Source organism: Oncorhynchus mykiss, chromosome 7, assembly GCF_057628025.1.
Source record: "Oncorhynchus mykiss isolate SJ-2025 chromosome 7, ASM5762802v1, whole genome shotgun sequence".
NCBI classification, from domain to species: Eukaryota; Metazoa; Chordata; class Actinopteri; order Salmoniformes; family Salmonidae; genus Oncorhynchus; species Oncorhynchus mykiss.
The window spans coordinates 43,015,644-43,038,623 of NC_143028.1; the positions used below are offsets into that span (position 1 = coordinate 43,015,644).

General features: G+C 44.7%; 1 protein-coding gene across 4 annotated transcripts in view; it reads left to right on the top strand.

Moving 5' to 3' along the window:
- Nucleotides 1–22,980, top strand: part of LOC110527925 (cadherin-4) — a 241,103-nt gene that overhangs the window by 152,734 nt on the left and 65,389 nt on the right. For all 4 annotated transcript variants that reach the window (XM_036983417.2, XM_036983418.2, XM_021609553.3 and 1 more), the window contains 2 exons: nucleotides 8,803–9,029; nucleotides 19,623–19,805. In XM_036983417.2, the coding sequence (XP_036839312.1) occupies nucleotides 8,803–9,029; nucleotides 19,623–19,805 (410 nt within the window). The remainder of the gene's footprint in view (nucleotides 1–8,802; nucleotides 9,030–19,622; nucleotides 19,806–22,980) is intronic.

Consider the following 22,980-nt stretch of genomic DNA (forward strand, 5'->3'; position numbering starts at 1 on the left):
TTTTAATGAATTTATTTGCAAATTATGGTGGAAAATAAGTATTTGGTCAATAACAAAAGTTGATCTCAATACTTTGTTATATACCCTTTGTTGGCAATGACAGAGGTCAAACGTTTTCTGTAAGTCTTCACAAGGTTTTCACACACTGTTGCTGGTATTTTGGCCCATTCCTCCATGCAGATCTCCTCTAGAGCAGTGATGTTTTGGGGCTGTTGCTGGGCAACACGGACTTTCAACTCTCTCCAAAGATTTTCTATGGGGTTGAGATCTGGAGACTGGCTAGGCCACTCCAGGACCTTGAAATGCTTCTTACGAAGCCACTCCTTCGTTGCCCGGGCGGTATGTTTGGGAACATTGTCATGCTGAAAGACCCAGCCACGTTTCATCTTCAATGCCCTTGCTGATGGAAGGAGGTTTTCACTCAAAATCTCACGATACATGGCCCCATTCATTCTTTCCTTTACACGGATCAGTCATCCTGGTCCCTTTGCAGAAAAACAGCCCCAAAGCATGATGTTTCCACCCCCATGCTTCACAGTAGGTATGGTGTTCTTTGGATGCAACTCAGCATTCTTTGTCCTCCAAACACGACGAGTTGAGTTTTTACCAAAAATGTATATTTTGGTTTCATCTGACCATTTGACATTCTCCCAATCTTCTTCTGGATCATCCAAATGCTCTCTAGCAAACTTCAGACGGGCCTGGACATGTGTCCCCCTGCTTAAGCCAGTACGTCTGGCACTGCAGGATTTGAGTCCCTGGCGGCGTAATGTGTTACTGATGGTAGGCTTTGTTACTTTGGTCCCAGCTCTCTGCAGGTCATTCACTAGGTCCCCCCATGTGGTTCTGGGATTTTTGCTCACCGTTCTTGTGATCATTTTGACCCCACGGGTGAGATCTTGTGTGGAGCCCCAGATCGAGGGAGATTATCAGTGGTCTTGTATGTCTTCCATTTCCTAGTAATTGCTCCCACAGTTGATTTCTTCAAACCAAGCTGCTTACCTATTGCAGATTCAGTCTTCCCAGCCTGGTGCAGGTCTACAATTTTGTTTCTGGTGTCCTTTGACAGCTCTTTGGTCTTGGCCATAGTGGAGTTTGGAGTGTGACTGTTTGAGGTTGTGGTCTTTTATACTGATAACAAGTTCAAACAGGTGCCATTAATACAGGTAACGAGTGGAGGACAGAGGAGCCTCTTAAAGAAGAAGTTACAGGTCTGTGAGAGCCAGATATCTTGCTTGTTTGTAGGTGACCAAATACTTATTTTCCACCATAATTTGCAAATTAATTAATTAAAAATCCTATAATGTGATTTTCTGGATTTTTTTTCTCATTTTGTCTGTCATAGTTGAAGTGTACCTATGATGAAAATTACAGGCCTCTCATCTTTTTAAGTGGGAGAACTTGCACAATTGGTGGCTGACTAAATACTTTTTTGCCCCAATGTACATGCATACATGCAGACAGACATACATACATACATACATACATGCATGCATGCATACATACATACACATATCAGCTTGCCAATGCTCTTGAGTCACAGTTGGTTCCCTTGTCATGGGCAGAGCTGTCAGAGGGGGAAAGTGTGAGCTTTTAGTTAAGCAATAGGGAACGAGAGGCAGAGGAATTTATTTCATTTCCTAAGGCGACGCAAAACACTTTGAGAAAAGTCACATTGCAAAGGTACCTGCAGTGCCTTAACACAGCAGCATGTAAATGGAAGGGATTTAACCTCCCCCTTTAGCACAATACATCATTCTGATCAAAGTAGATTCAGATGGATTCAACTCTGGTGGGTTGTAGAAGGGAGGCGAAGGATTTAGAAACGTCATTTCATGAGATGCATTCTTCAGGATGCACCAACTCTGCCATCAAACACAGCGCCAAACACTGCAGAAGGACAGATATGTTGTGTCTCCAGCCATGCACTTTCCCTCTTCAAGTCTGACCATACTAAGTGTTGTAGCTCCAACACAAGCCTTATGGTGTTAACTTGCAACTCCGCCCTCCCAGTTCAACTAAACCAACTACTGTTAATGTGTCACAGTGTGTCGGATTTATCACCAGGCCCTGTGTTGTTCTCCTTCTCCTCTTCTCAGCCAGTCAAACACTGTTATTTGCAAATTTAGTGGGAGGCGCTGATTGGCCTGTTGGGTTGAAGGAAGCGGCAGGGTGGCAGGCAAAATGTTTACTTAGCTCCGCTCCACCACCGAGATAAACACAGCCCAAACAAAGGAACACAAGGCTGGATCCGAGGCTTTTCTCAGGCCTTCTCTATACCCCGCAGACACCAGAACATGCCATGGTTGGCTCAACTAGGGCTGTAACCTGGGACTACCGCCTGGTTGCAGCATCACACTGGTCTCACCCTGCTTCCTGTGTGACCCTGGTTTCCCATCTAACATCTGAAGGACTGGGAGGCACAGGAAGGATCCTGTTACATCTCTGGGATAAGATGCCCTCTAGTCCATTGCGATGGAAAGGGACCCTGCTTTACCATCTAACATCTGATGGCCTGGGAGGCACAGGAAGGATCCTGTTACATCTCTGGGATAAGATGCCCTCTAGTCCATTGCGATGGAAAGGGACCCTGCTTTACCATCTAACATCTGAAGGACTGGGAGGCACAGGAAGGATCCTGTTACATCTCTGGGATAAGATGCCCTCTGGTCCATTTAGATGGAAAGGGACCTATTTGTGTGTTAGTGGTTGGGTGTGAACTGTGAAGAGAGAATCTAACGTAGCTGCCGTTTGTGGCTGGCTGATGCCTTTGTCCTGCCAGCCTGTTTGCATTAAAGCATGTCTGAGCGGCAGTGACAGTCAGTCAGTCTGTGGGGGAAAGGAGAAGAGGATAGGGGGATGTGGGGTTAATTATGTAGGCGAGGGATAGGAAAGGGAGATGTGGCTAAGAGAAGGGAATAGGAGAGGAGAATAAAGCGAGGGAGGTGATAGCAGAATGCAGCAGAGTGGATGAGGGAGAGGGAAGACAGGGAAGGTTGTGTTGAGGTGAAAACAAACACACAACAGCAGCCTGAGCAGAGTTAGCACCTGCCACTAACATTATCTACGTCTAATATTATGTACATCTAATATTATGTACATCTAATATTATGTACGTCTAATATTATGTACATCTAAAATTATGTACATCTAAAATTATGTACATCTAATATTATGTACGTCTAATATTATGTACATCTAATATTATGTACATCTAAAATTATGTACATCTAATATTATGTACATCTAATATTATGTACATCTAATATTATGTACAGTGGGGCAAAAAAGTATTTAGTCAGCCACCAATTGTCTAAGTTCTCCCACTTCAAAAGATGAGAGAGGCTTGTAAATGTTCGTCATACGTACACTTCAACTATGACAGACAAAATGAGGGGAAAAAATCCAGAAAATCACATTGTAGGATTTTTTATGAATTTATTTGCAAATTATGGTGGAAAATAAGTATTTGGTCAATAACAAAAGTTTATTTCAATACTTTGTTATATACCCTTTGTTGGATTTTCTATGGAGTTGAGATCTGGAGACTGGCTAGGCCACTCCAGGACCTTGAAATGCTTCTTACGAAGCCACTCCTTCGTTGCCCGGGCAGTGTGTTTGGGATCATTGTCATGCTGAAAGACCCAGACACGTTTCATCTTCAATGCCTTTGCTGATGGAAGGAGGTTTTCACTCAAAATCTCCCGATACATGGCCCCATTCATTCTTTCCTTTACACAGATCAGTCGTCCTGGTCCCTTTGCAGAAAAACAGCCCCAAAGCATGATGTTTCCACCCCCATGCTTCACAGTAGGTATGGTGTTCTTTGGATGCAACTCAGCATTCTTTGTCCTCCAAACATGACGAGTTGAGTTTTTACCAAAAAGTTACATTTTGGTTTCATCTGACCATATGACATTCTCCCAATCTTCTTCTGGATCATCCAAATATCTAATATAATGTAAGTCTGATATTCCATATTCCAGTTTTGAAAAGCCTTCATTTCTAAGAACAAGAATAGACTGACGAGTTTCAGAAGAAAGATATTTGTTTCTGGCCATTTTGAGCCTGTAATCAGACCTAAAAATGCTGATGCTCCAGATACTCAAATAGTCCAAAGAAGGCCAGTTTTATTGCTTCTTTAATCAGGACAACAGTTTTCAGCTGTGCTAACAGAATTGCAAAAGGGTTTTCTAATGATCAATTAGCCTTTTTAAATGATGAACTTGGATTAGCTAACACAACGTGCCATTGGAACACAAGAGTGATGGTTGCTGTTAATGGGCCTCTGTACGCCTATGTAGATTTTCTATTAAAAATCAGCTGTTTCCAGCTACAACGTTAACAATGTCTACACTGTACTTCTGATCAATTTGATGTTATTTTAATGGACAAAAAAATGTAATTGTCTTCGAAAAACAAGGACATTTCTAAGTGACCCCAAACCTATGAACGGTAGTGTATATCAGGTAGTGCATAACAGCGTTTCAGTGTGGTACAGAACGGATCGCTCCGCCGAGCGTGACTGCCATTGTCAGTGGTGACAGACTACTCCGGAGGTCAGAGGGGTTTGGGGGGGTCACGGCTGCCTGCGCCCTCTGTCCTGTCCTACCGTTGTGACACGCTGGCCGCTCTGTCGGTCGGACAGAATGTTCAGAGCCGGTACACACACACCCTGAGCATCAGAGCAGAATGGCTCCCGCAGCACCAGCCCTCCATACCCTGCCAAACATCCTAGTCTATGTGAAGACACACACACACGCACAAATATACATGTAAATGCTGTACTGTACCCAGGAGTTATACTTGGCTCAAACCCAATGAACCTCTACACATACACACATGTGCGTGCGAACACGTCCAAATCTGAGCAGACCTTGGCTCAATAGCCCTAAAGGCCCTGCTCCATCGACCCGAGCCAAACGTAGCCAGTGCAGGTGGAGCCTGTCAAGTGTGATGTGACTGGTGCAGACCTGGACATACACCATGATGTCTACCGGGGCTTAGCGGAGCAGCAACCATGGCGATGCCCTTCGTCCTCAGATGCATACTGTACTGTACATGTCATACTGATAGAGAAGAACAACCCTGACAGCAGCCAGCTGGGAACTCACTGAGATCAACATCAAAGCACCAGGTGCATACAGTAGGCCCTACATACTGAGATAACAGAGCCCTGCAGAATGGGCAGACATGGACTATGGTATATCTCATCTCGTTGGCTTTTATGCTGTTGTATAGGTTCCACACAGTGAGTTCATGCCCCTCAGCTTCTGGCTAAGTCATCCTCCCTCTTTAATCAGATTAACAGTGTGCGTGATGAAGTGGGGCCGGAGGCAGCATTGATTAAACCTGAGGGACGGCAGGGTTTTAATAAAGGCAGCTCCGATCTCTGGAGAGCATGGGGTTCACTGACCTTCAGGGACGTCTGCTGAGAAAACAAACACTTGAGTCCTGTCTTCATTCATTCTGAACGTGAACGCTCTGAAAGGTTTTAAAGCACACCTGGCAGCAGCTCAATTCACACCTTGGCTAGGCCAGCCGCAGATGCTTTTGCCTCTCATGCACCAACTCTCTCCCCTCCACTCTCTCCCCCTCCTCTCTCTTTCTTTCTCGCTCTCTCTCCCTCTCCCCTCCTATTTCTCTCTACCCTCCTCTCTATCTATCTCTCTCCCCTCCTTTTTCTCTCTACCCTCCTCTCTATCTATCTCTCTCTCCCCCCTCCTCACTCTCCCCATCCTGTCTCTCTCTCTCTTTCTCTCTCTTTCTCCACTCCTCCCTCTCTCTCTCTCCAATACTCTCGCTCTCTCTCTCTCTCTTTCTCTCCCCCCTCCTCACTTTCCCCATCCTCTCTCTCCACTCCTCTCGCTCTCTGTCTCTCTCTTTCTCTCCCGCCTCCTCACTTTCACCATCCTCTCTCTCTCGGTCTCTCTTTCTCTCCCCCATCCTCACTTTCCCCATCCTCTCTCTCCACTCCTCTCTCTCTGTCTCTCTCTTTCTCTCCCCCTCCTCACTTTCCCCCTCCTCACTTTCCCCATCATCTCTCTCCATTCCTCTCTCTCCTCCTCCTCTCTCTCTCTCCCACTCTTTGTCTCTCAAGCTCACTTTTCTCACTGTTTTATTTCTGTCTCTCATCATCCTTTTATCTCTTATTTTCCCCCACAGCTTGATGTATTAGTAAATCAGCACTGTCTCCACTATGGCGTGATGGCGTGAGGCGCATTGGTGGTTATTCCATTGTATCTGACTGTGTTCCAGATCTGTGTTCCAGATCCTACACTGTACCTGGATTATTTCCGTCACAGTTGAATGGATGGTATTTGTAGCGGTCCCTGCTAACTGAATGTGTCAGTAAACACAGCGTTTCTCCTCCTCTCTGGTATGTCAGCAGGTGGGCAGAGAGCTGGCCCAGTGCCCTCCGAGACCAAGCCTGCCTGTCACAACGACACGCCACAGCGCCACCGCCAAGGCCATGCGTGTGTTCCCATGCCAACCACCCCGCTGTCACAGGGGCACAGGGCCACGGGTACAGACGTGCCCTCAGAACCCTGTGCCTTTCTTATGCTAACACACACACACACACACACACACACACACACAGCCTCAGAGCACACACCCCTACAGTGAGCCTCCCAAGTCACACGCCACAAGAAACGCGCTTAAATGACAACATTTAGTCTGTTCTGTTTAAGCACATTGCAGCCATTGGCACAATACAGCCTGTTCTTTGCTGTGGCACCAAACTGGTTGTTTTTCACATAGAACCATGTTGTTTCTGTCTGAGTGTTACTGCAAACTGTGAGACGTTGCTCATGACTGATCTTACATTTGAAACCTCAAAATAGTGAAGGAGTGAACAGTTAATCATTTCTTGGTTGGATGGGAATTTCTCCACATGGAAGAGACTTGCTGTGCTCTGCAGAGCTTCCTTCCAGGGTAGAGAAGGTGGATTGTGTTTGTCTGTTGCTGTAAGATTGATGCACACATTGTCAAAATGATGTTTGCCGTTCCTCCATTACACGTACAATTACTCTCCGGGCGAAGTCGCAGCCTAATTTGTGTGATGGGTGCCTGCAGTTGTTGAAAATATTTTGTGTTGTATTAGTCTGTTGTTTGGTGCATCTTTTGACAGGAAGCTGGGCGATAAATTGGATAGATGGCTTGATAAAAAGCTTGTTGTGCAGAATTCTTCACGGTGGATTTAGAAAAATGACATCTCCCCGGCTCATAACAGACGATTTGTTCCCAGGGTGATTTATGAAATCAATGTGTCTTGTTATCAGCAGCAGGAGTGTGACTGAGAGATAAGATCGGCGCACAGCCTTTTTAAACAGAGGGAGAAGGGGATGGAAGCTGGGTGCACCCTGTGTGTGTGTGTGCGTGCGTGCGCGTGTGTGTGTATATCTTTCCTATATGATAACTTGAGATAATCCTGCAACAGCGCAGCACTAGGACTGAGTAAGGAAAAACAACAGAAAATGAAATGTCTAAATTGATTCATCCAAGAGTCCAGCGTTTCTAGAATGCTGCTTATTGTCCCCAGCAATGTGCAGACATCATAATGATCATTAAAGCCATTCCACCAGGAATAATGTTACGGGAGTAAATAAAGACAACCAGTTATTTGGCCCAACAGTAATTACAAGTCAGAGCCTGGTTAACCTTGGTGATTTACAGACACTTAAATCCCCGTCTTAAGACCTTGTTATTGCATTTATTGTGTGTGTATATGTGAATGTCTTTTCTGTTGGTGTTGTATCAGTTACTTCGGCAGCGTTCACACCTCCATTCTCAGACAAAGTGCTACAGATTGGTCATACCATATGACGAATGCTGCTGTGAGACCCGGTTTATTTTCCTGCTTGCCTCTTATCCCTCTCTGGGCTCCACTAAACAGGCCTGGGCTCTAGAAGCATCCCTCAGGTGTCCGTGATGGCACCATCTGCTAACTAGAGATGCCTAGACATTTATCAGTGGCACGGCCACAGGAGAGAATGTTTTCATACCCTCCGTCTCTGACAAGCCACTACCTACATGACTCACTCTGTTGGGACACTTGGCGATGACAGAATGCTTCAGCACTCAATTCTGGAGGTGGCATATGCCAAGTCCGTGTGAGCAGCAACAAGATGTTGAAAAGTAAAAATACTTGACATTAATGTCTGAGTGTTTTGCCTGAAATTCTCAAATCTAAAATAAAGTATAAAAGCTTTGATTATTCCTCTGAATGAAAAGATAAGGTATTGATAGTGAATGTTCAGTCTGCATAGCTTTGGAGTTTTCCCTCAGATTTGATGTGGTTGAGCTGGCAACTTGATGTTATCTGTCATTGCAGTGTCTATATCAAAGTGCTCCATGCCATCTCCACCTCTCTCTCTCTCTCTCTCTCTCTCTCTCTCTCTCTCTCTCTTTCTCTCTCTCTCGAAATCAGTGGAGGCTGGCGGGAGGAGCTATTGCTCATTGTAATTGCTTGAATGGGGAAACTTGACTGAGAAAGACAAAGCGCTTCAGTGTGCTGCACTAATTTGACATAGCTTCCATGTACCCCTGTCTCTCCTCAAAAACGCAAGGAAATAAGGATTTGTTTCATACATCTATTTTGGTTTCGATGGAGATTAAAAATTGCCTTCACCTCAGAAGACAAGATGAGGAGAGATGTGTCTTTAGGGAGGTGGAAAAGCTATGCCAGTATTTCACAGCAGTCACGTCACCAGATTTGTCACCTCATCCTCTCTCTTTTATCCCTACCTCCCTCCCTCTCTCTCTCGCTCCCTCTCTGTCTGTCTCTCTGTGTCTCTCTAGTGAAGTTTGACGACTGTCAGCACAGCAAGGCTGTGGACTTCGAGAGCAGCGACCCTAACTTCAGTGTGCGTCCTGACGGCTCGGTGTACGCGGAGCAGGAGGTGGCCAACCTGTCTGATCCAGTCCAGTTCATGGTGACCGCCCGCGGAGGTCATGACCCTCATATCTGGGAGACCACGGTCAAGCTGGCCTTGGCTGGCCACCCGCCTTCTGTTCCTGTGAGTCAGGTAAACATGTATACTCTGCTAAAGTTATAAAGTTTGCCTTAGGTATAGACACACCAACACACCCCTGCTACTGACAGACTGTACTGAACCTCAGTTGTACAATTGCATGGAGACACGTACATTATTTATACACTTGGAAAACCTCTAGCCTCTCAGGTAAGATCAGTTTTCAATGATCCTCAAGTACATTATATAAAACCACATTTCAGGTTCTGCTTTTCAATATCATTAACAAACATTGCTTTTCAAATAAGATGTTGAATAGTGGGAGGCTTAATGCTCCCTCCAGGTCATGCTTTTAATCATAGAAAACGTCCAAGAATTGTGTAAAGCAATTGCAGAGCTGGGATTAAAATTCTGCCCACTCCTCCCAGCACAATAATGGAGGGCATGAAATAATTGACATTGATTGAGCTAATGTTCCACTCTGAGGGAGGCATGCAGGAACCAGGTGATGTGGCAACAGCACTTTGTAATTATGTTCCCACGTCGTGGGAGCAAGAGATTCAATAATAGAACAAGAAATAATTATGTTTGAGCAATCAAATGAAAATGTGAAAACCAGTTACATGTTTTAAATTGATACATTTTTGTTGGAAATCGCTTACAACTTATGCTAGGTACTTTTCCGGACACTTTTCTTTCCGGCAGCAGTGTGTAATTTTGGTCAGCAGGTGATTCCGAAGTGGAAAATTGCTGTTATCCCCAGTAGAAAAGTTGTCATAAGTAATTTAAATTGTTTCATTAAATGTGTTGCCATGAAAAACTAAATTGTGGAAATGTATAATTCAGGATAAGGGATTTCTCCGACACTAAAAATATTTTCAGAAACAAGAAAGACATGCAGCAAATGGTCATACTCCTTCTTTTTCTGGCTCAATATATTGTTAACCCTTTACAACCCTAAACCCATGTTAACCCTTTACAACCCTAAACCCATGTTAACCCTTTACAACCCTAAACCCATATTAACCCTTTACAACCTTAAACCCATGTTAACCCTTTACAACCCTAAAGCCATGTTAACCCTTTACAACCCTAAAGCCATGTTAACCCTTTACAACCCTAAACCCATGTCAACCCTTTACAACCCTAAACCCATGTTAACCCTTTACAACCCTAAACCCATGGCTATTTGATGTTAGCCACAGGTTAGCCACTATATTTGGTCAGACTCTAATTCCAAGAAAAGCTAGGTGAATGGTTACTGAAGGGTAGAGAGAGAGAGCATGCATGTATGTGTGCGTGTCCTTCCCGATGGCATTAGGGTTTCCTCCTCCTACCGTGTGACCCAAACAGCACTGCAGACAGGCAGGGGCTCACGGGACTCAAAGATGTGGCCTAGAAGAGCCTTGTCCTGTCCTCCTATACAGGGCCCTCCTAATGTCCTGTCCTCCTATACAGGGCCATTCTAATGTCCTGTCCTCACACACCTGGCCCTCCTAATGTCCTGTCCTCACATCCCTGTCCAGGCACGGCGCCAGGATGTTTTCTCTCCCTGGAGTAAGGGGGGGCTTGACCAATATGTGGGGGTGCTAAGAGAATTGTTGATTTTCATGACTTATTTATAAGGAAGTTCTCATTTTTTCAATAAAATCAGAAATAGCTATCACAACGTCAGAAATGACATTATTAATATCCTAAGTGCAGCCACAACGAGAAGTGCAATGCATTCAGCCTATGCCTGTCAACTGTGCACACACTTGTAAAACGAACTGGCTATCATCACAATCTTAGTGATTATTGCAAAAAAATGTACTTGTACGCCCTAGATACAGTGTGGCAAAAAAGTATTTAGTCAACCACCAATTGTGTAAGTTCTCCCACTTAAAAAGATGAGAGAGGCCTGTAATTTTTATCATAGGTACACTTCAACTATGACAGACAAAATGCGGGAAAAAAATCCAGAAAATCACATTGTAGGATTTTTTATGAATTGATTTGCAAATTATGGTGGAAAATAAGTATTTGGTCACCTACAAACAAGCAGGATTTCTGGCTCTCACAGACCTGTAACTTCTTCTTTAAGAGGCTCCTCTGTCCTCCAATCGTTACCTGTATTAATGGCACCTGTTTGAACTTGTTATCAGTATAAAAGACACCTGTCCACAACCTCAAACAGTCACACTCCAAACTCCACTATGGCCAAGACCAAAGAGCTGTCAAAGGACACCAGAAACAAAATTGTAGACCTGCACCAGGCTGGGAAGACTGAATCTGCAATAGGTAAGCAGCTTGGTTTGAAGAAATCTGAAGAAACTGTGGGAGCAATACTAGCAATACTAGGAATACTAGGAATACTAGGAAATGGAAGACATACAAGACCACTGATAATCTCCCTCGATCTGGGGCTCCACGCAAGATCTCACCCCGTGGGGTCAAAATGATCACAAGAACGGTGAGCAAAAATCCCAGAACCACACGGGGGGACCTAGTGAATGACCTGCAGAGAGCTGGGACCAAAGTAACAAAGCCTACCATCAGTAACACACTATGCCGCCAGGGACTCAAATCCTGCAGTGCCAGACGTGTCCCCCTGCTTAAGCCAGTACATGTCCAGGCCCGTCTGAAGTTTGCTAGAGAGCATTTGGATGATCCAGAAGAATATTGGGAGAATGTCATATGGTCAGATGAAACCAAAATATAACTTTTTGGTAAAAACTCAACTCGTCGTGTTTGGAGGACAAAGAATGCTGAGTTGCATCCAAAGAACACCATACCTACTGTGAAGCATGGGGGTGGAAACATCATGCTTTGGGGCTGTTTTTCTGCAAAGGGACCAGGACGACTGATCCGTGTAAAGGAAAGAATGAATGGGGCCATGTATCGTGAGATTTTGAGTGAAAACCTCCTTCCATCAGCAAGGGCATTGAAGATGAAACGTGGCTGGGTCTTTCAGCATGACAATGATCCCAAACACACCGCCCGGGCAACGAAGGAGGGGCTTCGTAAGAAGCATTTCAAGGTCCTGGAGTGGCCTAGCCAGTCTCCAGATCTCAACCCCATAGAAAATCTTTGGAGGGAGTTGAAAGTCCGTGTTGCCCAGCAACAGCCCCAAAACATCACTGCTCTAGAGGAGATCTGCATGGAGGAATGGGCCAAAATACCAGGAAACAGTGTGTGAAAACCTTGTGAAGACTTACAGAAAACGTTTGACCTCTGTCATTGCCAACAAAGGGTATATAACAATGTATTGAGAAACTTTTATTATTGACCAAATACTTATTTTCCACCATAATTTGCAAATGTATTAAAAATCCTACAATGTGATTTTCTGGATTTTTTTCCCCCTCATTTTGTCTGTCATAGTTGAAGTGTACCTATGATGAAAATTCCAGGCCTCTCATCTTTTTAAGTGGGAGAACTTGCACAATTGGTGGCTGACTAAATACTTTTTTGCCCCACTGTATACATGCGTCCTGCTGTGTCTATCACAACGTCAGAAATTAAAGGAATAATATCTACACTGCAGCCACATCGAGAAGTGCGTTTACCATATGCCTGTCAGCTGTGCACACATGGTGTGAAATGAGCTGGCTATCATCACAATCTTAGCCATTATATTTCTATTGCAAAAATACTTGAAGGCCGACTGGCCGACAATATGCCTGCGTCTTCTTGTTCCATCCATATCAGAGTGATTGAATCATGTTCCCACCACCGGACAAGCACGCTCTGTCTGTAAATAAAAGGCTTTTCAGTTACTCATCAAGTGTTTTTTTTTATAGAAGGACGATGCGTCTGTTGTGGTTCAGTGCAAATGAGTCTATAATCTTCTGGACATCCAGGGCCTTGGTTCTTTCTGCGTGTATGGACAGGCAGGCGAGGTTGTTGAGTCGAGAGTTTGCCCAGTATTTCATTCTGTATTTCATGATCCATGTACTTAGCGTTTCGAGTATCACCTGAGATTTTCTGTGCAACTGTTTTGTCGAATTTGCCTATGAACTGTAAAAGTTCAAGGAAGTTTCCCTGGTTGACAGCCATGTCGTTTTCTATGTCTCCTCTCTGTGAAAGTCCCTGGTATGGCAGTGTAACGCAATGACTCCACAACTGCTCTCATATACTCTCTGTGAAAGTCCCTGGTATGGCAGTGTAACGCAATGACTCCACAACTGCTCTCATATACTCTCTGTTCTCTGACTAGTTTAGAATGTCCGTCACTTAGAGTGTTGCATATTGTTGAGCCAGACTCTTTCTGAATAGTCCACTCATTCCACACTGTCACTTAAACAAACGTGTGGCCTTCTTCCAGTTCTGGTAGCCATCGTGGGTAAATGCCGCCTTCTCTCCACCACGGTTTCCTGGACGTTGCAAGTGGCCGCATGCAAAGCAGAAAGCACGGTCCTTTGAAATAGAATATTCCAACCATTTGTAATCCTCGTACCATCTACGATTGAAGTAGCGATCCTGCTGTCTAACTTTTGTGGCTGGATAACGCCAAAGAAGAGGGCGCCTTGGTTCTTCAACAGGTGACTGGCTTAAATCAGAGTGGCTGTGCTAACAGTGCAGCTAATGGTGGCTGTGGAGCAGCTAGCAGCGATAAACTGCTCTGGTGCTCCCTCACGTCGTGGCTCACGAGTTTCTCTCGCCGACTCATCTTTCTTATCTTCCTCTTCTTCTTTGGCCCCCTCGGAGACAGGGTTTGGATTTTCAATTCCTACCCGCACTCTTCTCTTGATCAGAAAACGGTCCATTGCAACTGGGCGAGATGGGCAACTAGCTAGCTAGAAGTTAGCTCACATAACATAGCCTAATGTGCGCGAGCACACACACCAGACTCCCCTCCCACCACCACCACAAACACACACACACACGTCATAGGGTACACACCCATGCAGCCAGGGATCTGATTGGGAACAAAATGGCTGGTTATTAACTTTTTCATATTTCTTTATGTAAAAATGTAAAAATACTAAAACGTTTGAGGGGGCCTTACTGGGGCTACACAGATTTGTGACGGGGCTATAGACGCCCTAGCCCCGGTGTAGCGCCGTGCATGTCCCTGGCTGTCCTAATGTCCTGTCCTCACATCCCTGGCCGTCCTAATGTCCTGTCCTCACATCCCTGGACGTCCTAATGTCCTGTCCTCTCATCCCTGGCCCTCCTAATGTCCTGTCCTCACATCCCTGGCCCTCCTAATGTCCTGTCCTCACATCCCTGGCCCTCCTAATGTCTTGTCCTCACATCCCTGGCCGTCCTAATGTCCTGTCCTCACATCCCTGGCCCTCCTAATGTCCTGTCCTCACATCCCTGGCCGTCCTAATGTCCTGTCCTCACATCCCTGGCCGTCCTAATGTCCTATCCTCACATCCCTGGCCCTCCTAATGTCCTGTCCTCAGATCCTTGGCCCTCCTAATGTCCTGTCCTCACATCCCTGGCCCTCCTAATGTCCTGTCCTCACATCCCTGGCCGTCCTAATGTCCTGTCCTCACATCCCTGGCCCTCCTAATGTCCTGTCCTCAGATCCTTGGCCCTCCTAATGTCCTGTCCTCACATCCCTGGCCCTCTTAATGTTCTATCCTCACATCCCTGGCCCTCTTAATGTTCTATCCTCACATCCCTGGCCCTCCTAATGTCCTGTCCTCACATCCCTGGCCCTCCTAATTCCTGTCCTCACATCCCTGGCCCTCCTAATGTCGTGTCCACCCTCCCTCACTCCCTCTTCTGTTTCCTTTGGAGAGGTAAAGCAATTAAACTCAAATTCACCAACAACAACAAAGCCACTGTGGAACAGCATTCTACCCCAGCATTCTACCACAACTGTTTTCTCATTTCATTTGGGGATGCTGTTGTCCGGAGCCTGCTGGTTTTCTGTTCTTCCTGATAATGAATTACACCCACCTGGTGTCTTAGGTCTAAATCAGTCCCTGCTGAGAGGGGAACAATGAAAAAACGAAATGACTGGAACTGGCTTCGAGGTCCAGAGGTGAGTTTGAGGGTTCTGTAGTATTGATTAAAAGATTATTGTATACGGAACGATAATACAGAATTGCTTGCTCCCAGTTTCAAAAATAGATGTCTCCTACTCAGTGAGGAGCAGATTGAGGTTATAAAAGTATTGACTGAAACAGGAATGTTGTGAGGGCACAGACATTGAAATGTGTGAAATGCTGTGGCGGAGTTCATCTGAGCCCCTCTGTCATCTGAGCCACTATCTCTGAGTCAATAGTGTTGAAAGGGAGAGGGAAGAACAATCAGACACCAAAATATAATCAACATGTAATGACAACAGTACAATTTTAAAAGGTGCTTAACCAGCCAAAAGATATTAGGTGATTTAAAAGATAGACGGCTCCATTACCAGGTAATTGCATATATTACGTTTCAGAGCAGACATGTGTACAGGGACTCATTGGACTCCTGTTATTATGTTATATTAATAGTTGGCTTGATTTACCTCTTCCTAGATGAACTGTGCATAGTGCTTGGTATGTGTTGGTGTGTGCATTAGAGCGTATCTGTTTATATTGGATGCACATTTATATCTGTGAACATAGTTTGTCTAGCTCCTGTTTAAGAGTATGAGGCATTAGTAGTGCCACTCTGGCTGCCAGGTACTCAGGCTATGGTGCCCTACATGTCCACTGAGTCTGTATGCACATACCCCCTGCTAATTTCATGCTGCTCTGGTCTGCCTTCTCCTGCAGCTTAGAGGCAGAGAGTCCGTTATGCACCAGTACACTGAGTCTTACTTTTATCCCCCTTCACCAGAATACCTGTATGTGTTAGATTAGAGAGCAGAGACCCGTACAGTAGCGGGGAGGGGTTTAGGACCTAGGGTCTTATTGGTCGGTGAGGTGGCAATACAGGGTCTGAGAGTGAAGGTCATGATGACTAGTCTATGTTGTGATTGCAGCCCAGTTCTACATCCACAAGAGGAATGTATCAATAGTCATAGCAGCCTTCTTTAATTCCCTTGATTCTATAAGAGGTCAGATTTGGGATACCCGTCTTCTCTTGATTGTCCTGCCCGTCGCCCCCCCTGTTCACCACGGACCACTGCTCTGATCAGGCCTCGTCGGAGAGAATAAGCGTGGGAGAATGAAGGAGCAATAGAACAGCTCAAGATCAACAGTGAATGTAGGAAGGGAAACGAGCACATACTTGATATTGTGTAATTGAAAGGCCCTGTTTAGTGTTGCCTCCTGCTCTTCAGAATGACAACCTCCAGATGTCAGCTCCAGGGCTGCGGGGCTGACTGATGCCCCAGTGACATGCAGCCTGGCTGGGAGGAGAGAGCAGCCAGCTGGCCAGCCCGCTAGCTCTGGGCCTAGGGAGCTCCGGGTGGTTCTGGGACTGATTTCACACTCCAAGATCCCTGCTTGCGCGCGCACACACACACACACACACACACACACACACACCTTTCTCACAGCACAAAGAGCCTGTTCCAGTTTCCCCTTTTTTCTTTCTAATTGTGGTGATGTTTGTCATTGTGCCAGCTTCGCAGGGCTATAATTTGCCATGCTGTTTGGAGTGTGAGTCACGTGGATACACTGCAGTGGTATCATCCATAGACAGGCTCTTTGCTCTGTTGTGGCTGCCTGGCACCGCGTTTAGAGGAATGTGGGAGTTTGCCAATGCAACAGCGATCAGATGCATCGACCCCATTATCAGCGGCCCTGATGTCCTGCATTCGTCAGCAGACTAAGGTTTTGATAATGATGGCGAGCAGCAGTACTGTGTGAGTTATTCAACAGATATCGGAGGTGCCGATAAGGACTTTATCAGGGAGGAAGCACATGGGGTAGAAAAAGAGGTTCTATGCAAGAGGCAGGGAAGCCTTGGAGCATCATGGGTACCATCCTTACTCATCCTCACATAGCAGCATCTTTACATATCAACTCCACCCTCTCTGCTTTCTATCAATATAGGATTTCACATTTTATTGGTCTTTTTTCTCTTCCCCCTATTTCCTTTCTCTTTGTTTATGTCAAACACACAAATTCACGCATGCACGCGCACACACTACTTCCACCTGCCACCCATGAAAGTAATGGCACGCTCGCATCTCGCACCACTGCCCCTGTGTTGGTACCTGTGAGTGTTGTGGATGAGCAGAGCTGAAGCGAGAGTTATCTTATCTGGGCACCACATCTGGTCCCCTATCCCTCACTCTCCCCCCTCTCCCCTCTCTCTCCTGCCGGGCTACCTTCATCACTGCTGCTATCAGGAGGCCTGCTGTAAAGCCCTGTAGTCAAATCCACTAAGCCGTGAAGAATTAAAACAAAGGGGGGGAAATATACAGTATGTTTGCTCAGGTTTAGCTTGCATCTGTCTCTCTGTCTGACAAACCGTATGTGTATGGATAAGCTGACCTGCCCGCCGGTGATTCAAGTTTGAGTTGGGTGTGTGCGTGTCCTCTGAGTAGGTTTAACAGAAGGATTTCTGCTTGGCTTCAAGTCTACAGCAGCATGCATGTCTCTGTTTGTGGGGAGCAGGAGAAACAGCAGGATCACTGGGTCACACAAACACTACCATCTCAGGCATGAGGACACAGCAACCCTCACTGGATAGATACCATATACACTTCCCAGAGGTCTACCAATGTATGCAGTATGTCTTATAAACACATAGGGACAGATTTACAATGTGTTTACACCAGTGTGCGATGTACCTGTTAACATGAGGAGATAAAACATGAAAGAAAAAATCCCCAAAATCAAATGAGGGATTAAGATTAGTTAAAGTGTATTGTATACTGAACAAAAATATGAACGCAACATGTAAAGTCTTGGTCCCATGTTTCATGATCTGAAATAAAAGATCCCAAAAAAAGATAATCCATCCGACGGGTGTGGCATATCAAGAATCTGATTAAACAGCATGGTCATTACACAGGTGCACCTTGTGCTGGGGACAGTAAAAGGCCACTCAAAAATGTGGAGTTTTTGTCACACAACACTGCCACAGATGTCTTAAGTTTTGTGGGAGCGTGCAATTTTTTTTAAATGTTACCTTTTTTAAAACTAGGCAAGTCAGAACAAATTCTTATTTACAATGATGGACTACCGGGGAACAGTGGGTTAACTGCCTTGTTCAAGGAGAGAACGACATATTTTTACCTTGTCAGCTCGGGGATTCGATTCAGCAATCTTTTTGTTACTGGTCCAACGCTCTAACCATTAGGCTACCTGCCGCCCCAATTGGCATGCTTACTGCAGGAATGTCCACCAAAGCTGTTGCCAGAGAATTTAATGTTACTTTCTCTACCATAAGCCGCCTCCAACGTCGTTTTAGAGAATTTGTTAGTACATCCAACTGACCTCACAACCGCAGACCAGGTGTAACCACGCCAGACATGGACCACCATATTCCAGCTTCTTCACATGTGGGATCATCTGAGAACTGCCACCCGGACAGCTGATGAAACTGTAGTATTTCTGTAGTATTTCTGTCTGTAATAAAGCTCTTTTGTGGTGGAAAACTCATTTTGATTGGCTGGGCCTGGCTCCCCAGTGCGTGTGCTTGGCCTTTGCCCTCCCAGCCCCAACCAGAACTGCTCCCTTCCGTGTATGCAAAATCCATAGATTAGGGCCTAATGAATTTAAATTGACTGATTTACTCCTATGATCTGTAACTGAGTAGAATCATTTAAATTGTTGCATGTTGCGTTTTATCATTTTTGTTCAGTATAATTAAAAACATGTTTATTTTATTCTCCTCTTTTGTCTAACAATATTTACATGCGTACATTTTTTTTTTTTTTTTTTTTTTTTAACCTTTATTTAACTAGGCAAGTCAGTTAAGAACAAATTCTTATTTTCAATGACAGCCTAAGAACAGTGGGTTAACTGCCTGTTCAGGGCCAGAACGACAGATTTGTACCTTGTCAGCTCGGGGATTTGAACTTGCAACCTTTCGGTTACTAGTCCAACGCTCTAACCACTAGGCCTCATGCTCTGGGAAACTAGTCTTTGCTTATAATAGCAGTGAATCGCCAATGATCTCACACACTGCAGGATGACTGTTGGTCCTCCTAACATTCTGATCTTGCTGTTATTGAAGTGATATTTCATCAATCCATTTTCATTTGGAGTAAGGCCTCTTTCAGGGGGATATGTCACGGAATGCGTCACACGGAGCAGGATAGTTCTGAGACTCAGAAGGTCAAGTTGGAGACATCCAACTGTGATTTTTCAGACTGAGAAGATTTTTGCTGGATAAAGACATAGAAGTCAACCTCTGTGGACTGTGCAGAGGCAATTGGTAAGCTTTCTGCAGGACTAATACCTGAAATTCATGCTAAGGCTGGGTCCTCTTCGGTGATTTGCCAATTGCGTTAAGGTGAAGAGTCAAAAGCATGGATTGTATTTAAATTGGACAATTTATTTATTTTCATTCATTGTTGTATTATCTTCAAGAAACAGTGAAAAGATGTTTTATTATGTTCCTTGTCACCTGACAAGGTTGATTTTCATGACGGATTAGTCACCTGTACTTTCAATACTCTACACTTTTAGAAGATGAACTAATAATTAATTGACACCAGTCCTTTCTATTGAGACTTTACATTGTGTAGTTGGCTCAAGTTATTGTTGAATACTGTAGGTCAGCCAATGTACAGTATGTGTTGATTTCTTGTCTTTTCAGATTGGAGTGGAGGATATGATTGCAAGGGCCTGGGACTCTAATCCCAGGGTTATCAAGTTTCCACGGAAACATCAAAGAAGCTCTTCTGCCAATGGTCTGAGACGACAGAAGCGAGACTGGGTCATCCCACCAATCAATGTGCCCGAAAACTCTAGAGGACCCTTCCCACAAATGCTTGTCAGAGTGAGTGACAGTTATCACACTTATCAAGAACTACTGATGTGCAGTTAAGTCGAAGTTGTCTTTTTGAAATGTTAAAAAGCTGCTGTATATATCCTATTCTCAGTTGGTAGTCGCTAATGCCTGTGTTGTAAACTAGAAATTAGTTAATCGTCAATTCTGATAATAACAACTCAAGCCCTGTTTTCACTCCCGCGGATCATAAGGCTTTTTACTTTTATTTGAGCCAAAGCCAAAGACATCTTCTAGCCAGACATCCCACGTTTGTCTAAGGGTCACTCACCTAGGCAACTGAAGAGAAGGGTAGAATAGATCTCGTACAATCATTATGAAGGGCTGAACAGAACACCACACTGGTAGTTTCTATCAAGGACCTTCAGCAGGTAAAGAGAATGATTTGAGTGGTGATGCAGCGCCACGTGATTGGTCTGGTACGCCTTAAAACTCTACACAGACAGAAATCCAGACACACAGACAAGAGGATACAGACAGATGGACACACACACAGCGCTGCTTCACCAGTTAACTGTCTTAGAAGTGACAAACCATCTCCATTCCTGTTGGCATTATATGGCAGCTCTGCCAGTGTGGTTAGTTATGTTAGCTCCATGGTTCCAGGATGCTCCTGGAAACTGTGTGCTGCCTCTGTTCAGACGTCCAGGCCAGAGATAGCTTTCTCTGGGCCACCACAGAGCTCCCTCACGCCCATTTGTATCGCGCGGCTTACACTCCCGGATTACTGAAATCGCCTTTCACCAACGAGTCGGCAAGAGGGCAGATTTTCCACCAAAGCAAAAAAACACTCATTCACTCACCCACACAAACACACAGACTACAGGAGCAGGGTGGATGAGGGGAGGCATAGGATTGTACCACCCTGCTGGAGAAATGAACACCCCTTCATCTCCTTTCATCTCCTTCATATTCAGCGTCAGATGGTTGGGTTTACTGACACCCCGGCGGTTCGTGTGGGTGTGTGTGTGTGTGCAAGCGCATGCTTCGGTTATAGCCTTTAGCTGTAGTAAAATAGTTATGTTCCTTAACCATGGGGGGTGTGTGCATCACATCTGTGGCCCAGTGCGGTATTAAATGCCCTCTTCTCCCTGCAACACCGCTTGGCTGACTGGGCCGTTCCATTGTGACAGCTAGCCAGTGAAGAGAGCAGAAGGGATTTAGTTCTTTATCTCTCGTCTTAGGGGGTTTTCACATATAGTCCTCTTTAAAATAACCGATCTCAGTCCTCTTTAAGGAACTCTGGGGTAAAAAAAATAACTCAGTTCCCTTTGTATTCACACTGCCCTTGCATTTGAATTAGGACTCAACTCTTTTGCCAGTTCACTATTTTGTGGTATGTGTCCTCTTTGCATTCACATTTCTATGTTTAGAAAGGATAAAGGATATTTTTCCAACATTCACTCAATGTACTCTGGGTTTTTACAAAGTACAGGGCAAGCCATTACATCAGAACAGCTAGATATACCTACACACTTAGTAAAAAATTGCAATCTAGAACCGAAAAGGTTCCCTTTTAAGAACCATTTTTGGTTCCAGGTCAAACCCCTTTGGTTCCAGGTAGAATGCTTTTAGGTTCCATGTAGAACCCTTTGCACAGAGGGTTCTATATGGAACCCAAAAGGGTTCAAACTGAATCCAAAAATGATTCTACCTGCAACCAAAAGGGTTCTCCTATGCGGAGCCTTTTGGAAACCTTTTTTCTGGAAGTGTACTTACATTTTGGAAGCTAATAGATTACATTTTGGAAGCTAATAGATTACATTTTGGAAGCTAATAGATTACATTTTGGAAGCTAATAGATTATATTTTGGAAGCTAATATATTGCATTTAGTTAAAGGATTTGACATAATAATTGTAATCAGAAGATACTATTAACATGTACGTCAATATTATTGGTAACAGAATAAATAGCAGAAGAAAAACTACAAATTAAATTGAATATTGTACTCCCAACGTAGGCTACTGCCCCTTTAAGACACAGGGTAGAAAATCTATTCTATGTTGTGATTCTCACCCAATATGTTGGTGTCTTCTCACACTATTCAAACCCCACTATCAAATAAACTGCTTATGAAGTGCTCTTAGCCTGTAGATCATATATTGCAAACAAATAATATGAACAAAAAATGAACACATATTTCTGTGCATGCTTGACAATCTCTAATCAATATCCCAAAAAGGTTTTTCTGCAAACCTGAACATTATCATCTTTTCTCTTTCGTGGGACCAATGTGAGGTTTAATGGAGGAGAAACGGTGTTGCAGTCCCCAAGCCTGGGGAGAGTTGGGTTCACATTGCCCTAAAAAGGGAACCGGACTGAGGAATTCAAGCGAACTGAACTCAAACCACTTCAGTTCGATTCGCTTTGGGGGCTCTTTTGAAGGGTCTGAGTTCCTTTGGAGTGTTCACACTGCACAAAAATTGGCTGAAAGAGGGACCAAGTGTGAAAACACCCTTAGAGGTGACCGAGAACAACCTCTGTGGCTACAGCAGCACACTGACAGCACACTGAGTCCCCCATACGTCCAGAGCTTTAGAAACTCTCCGACTATCTCTAGCTCTTTTATGAGGTGAGACAGTCCCAAACAGCCAGATTCACCAGGGTTCACAACTTAAAGTGATTCCCTGTTTTCATCTGAGAAACCTTCACCAGGTTGGCCAGTTTGATTTAGTTGAACACATGGAGAAGATTTATGTTTCCATCAACACATGTAAAATGAGGCCGCATGAGGCCAATGTGCCTGAGTTATTGTTTGTGATTTGTTTAACCGCAATTACATCCAAAACAGAGTCTGGATAATAAACAATAAACACACAACATTCATGATCAGCCAGTTGGTTTCCAATTAGGGACTGTTCTCGGTTTTAAGTCCATTAGTCCATTAGTGCTGGCTTGGAGTGGAGGGAGTCTGATGTCCACTTTAATCATCTGATTTTACTGCTCTTTCCAGGGATGTCTGGCTCCGGCCATATCCTTATTATCCTCAGCTACCTCCACCACCACCACCCACCACCACCATCACCCATCACCACCACAACCCACCACCACCTTCACCACTCACCACCGCCATCACCACCATCACCCATGTCCTCCACCACCTTCACCACCCACCACTCACCACCACCATCACTCATCAACACCACAACCCACCACCACCATCA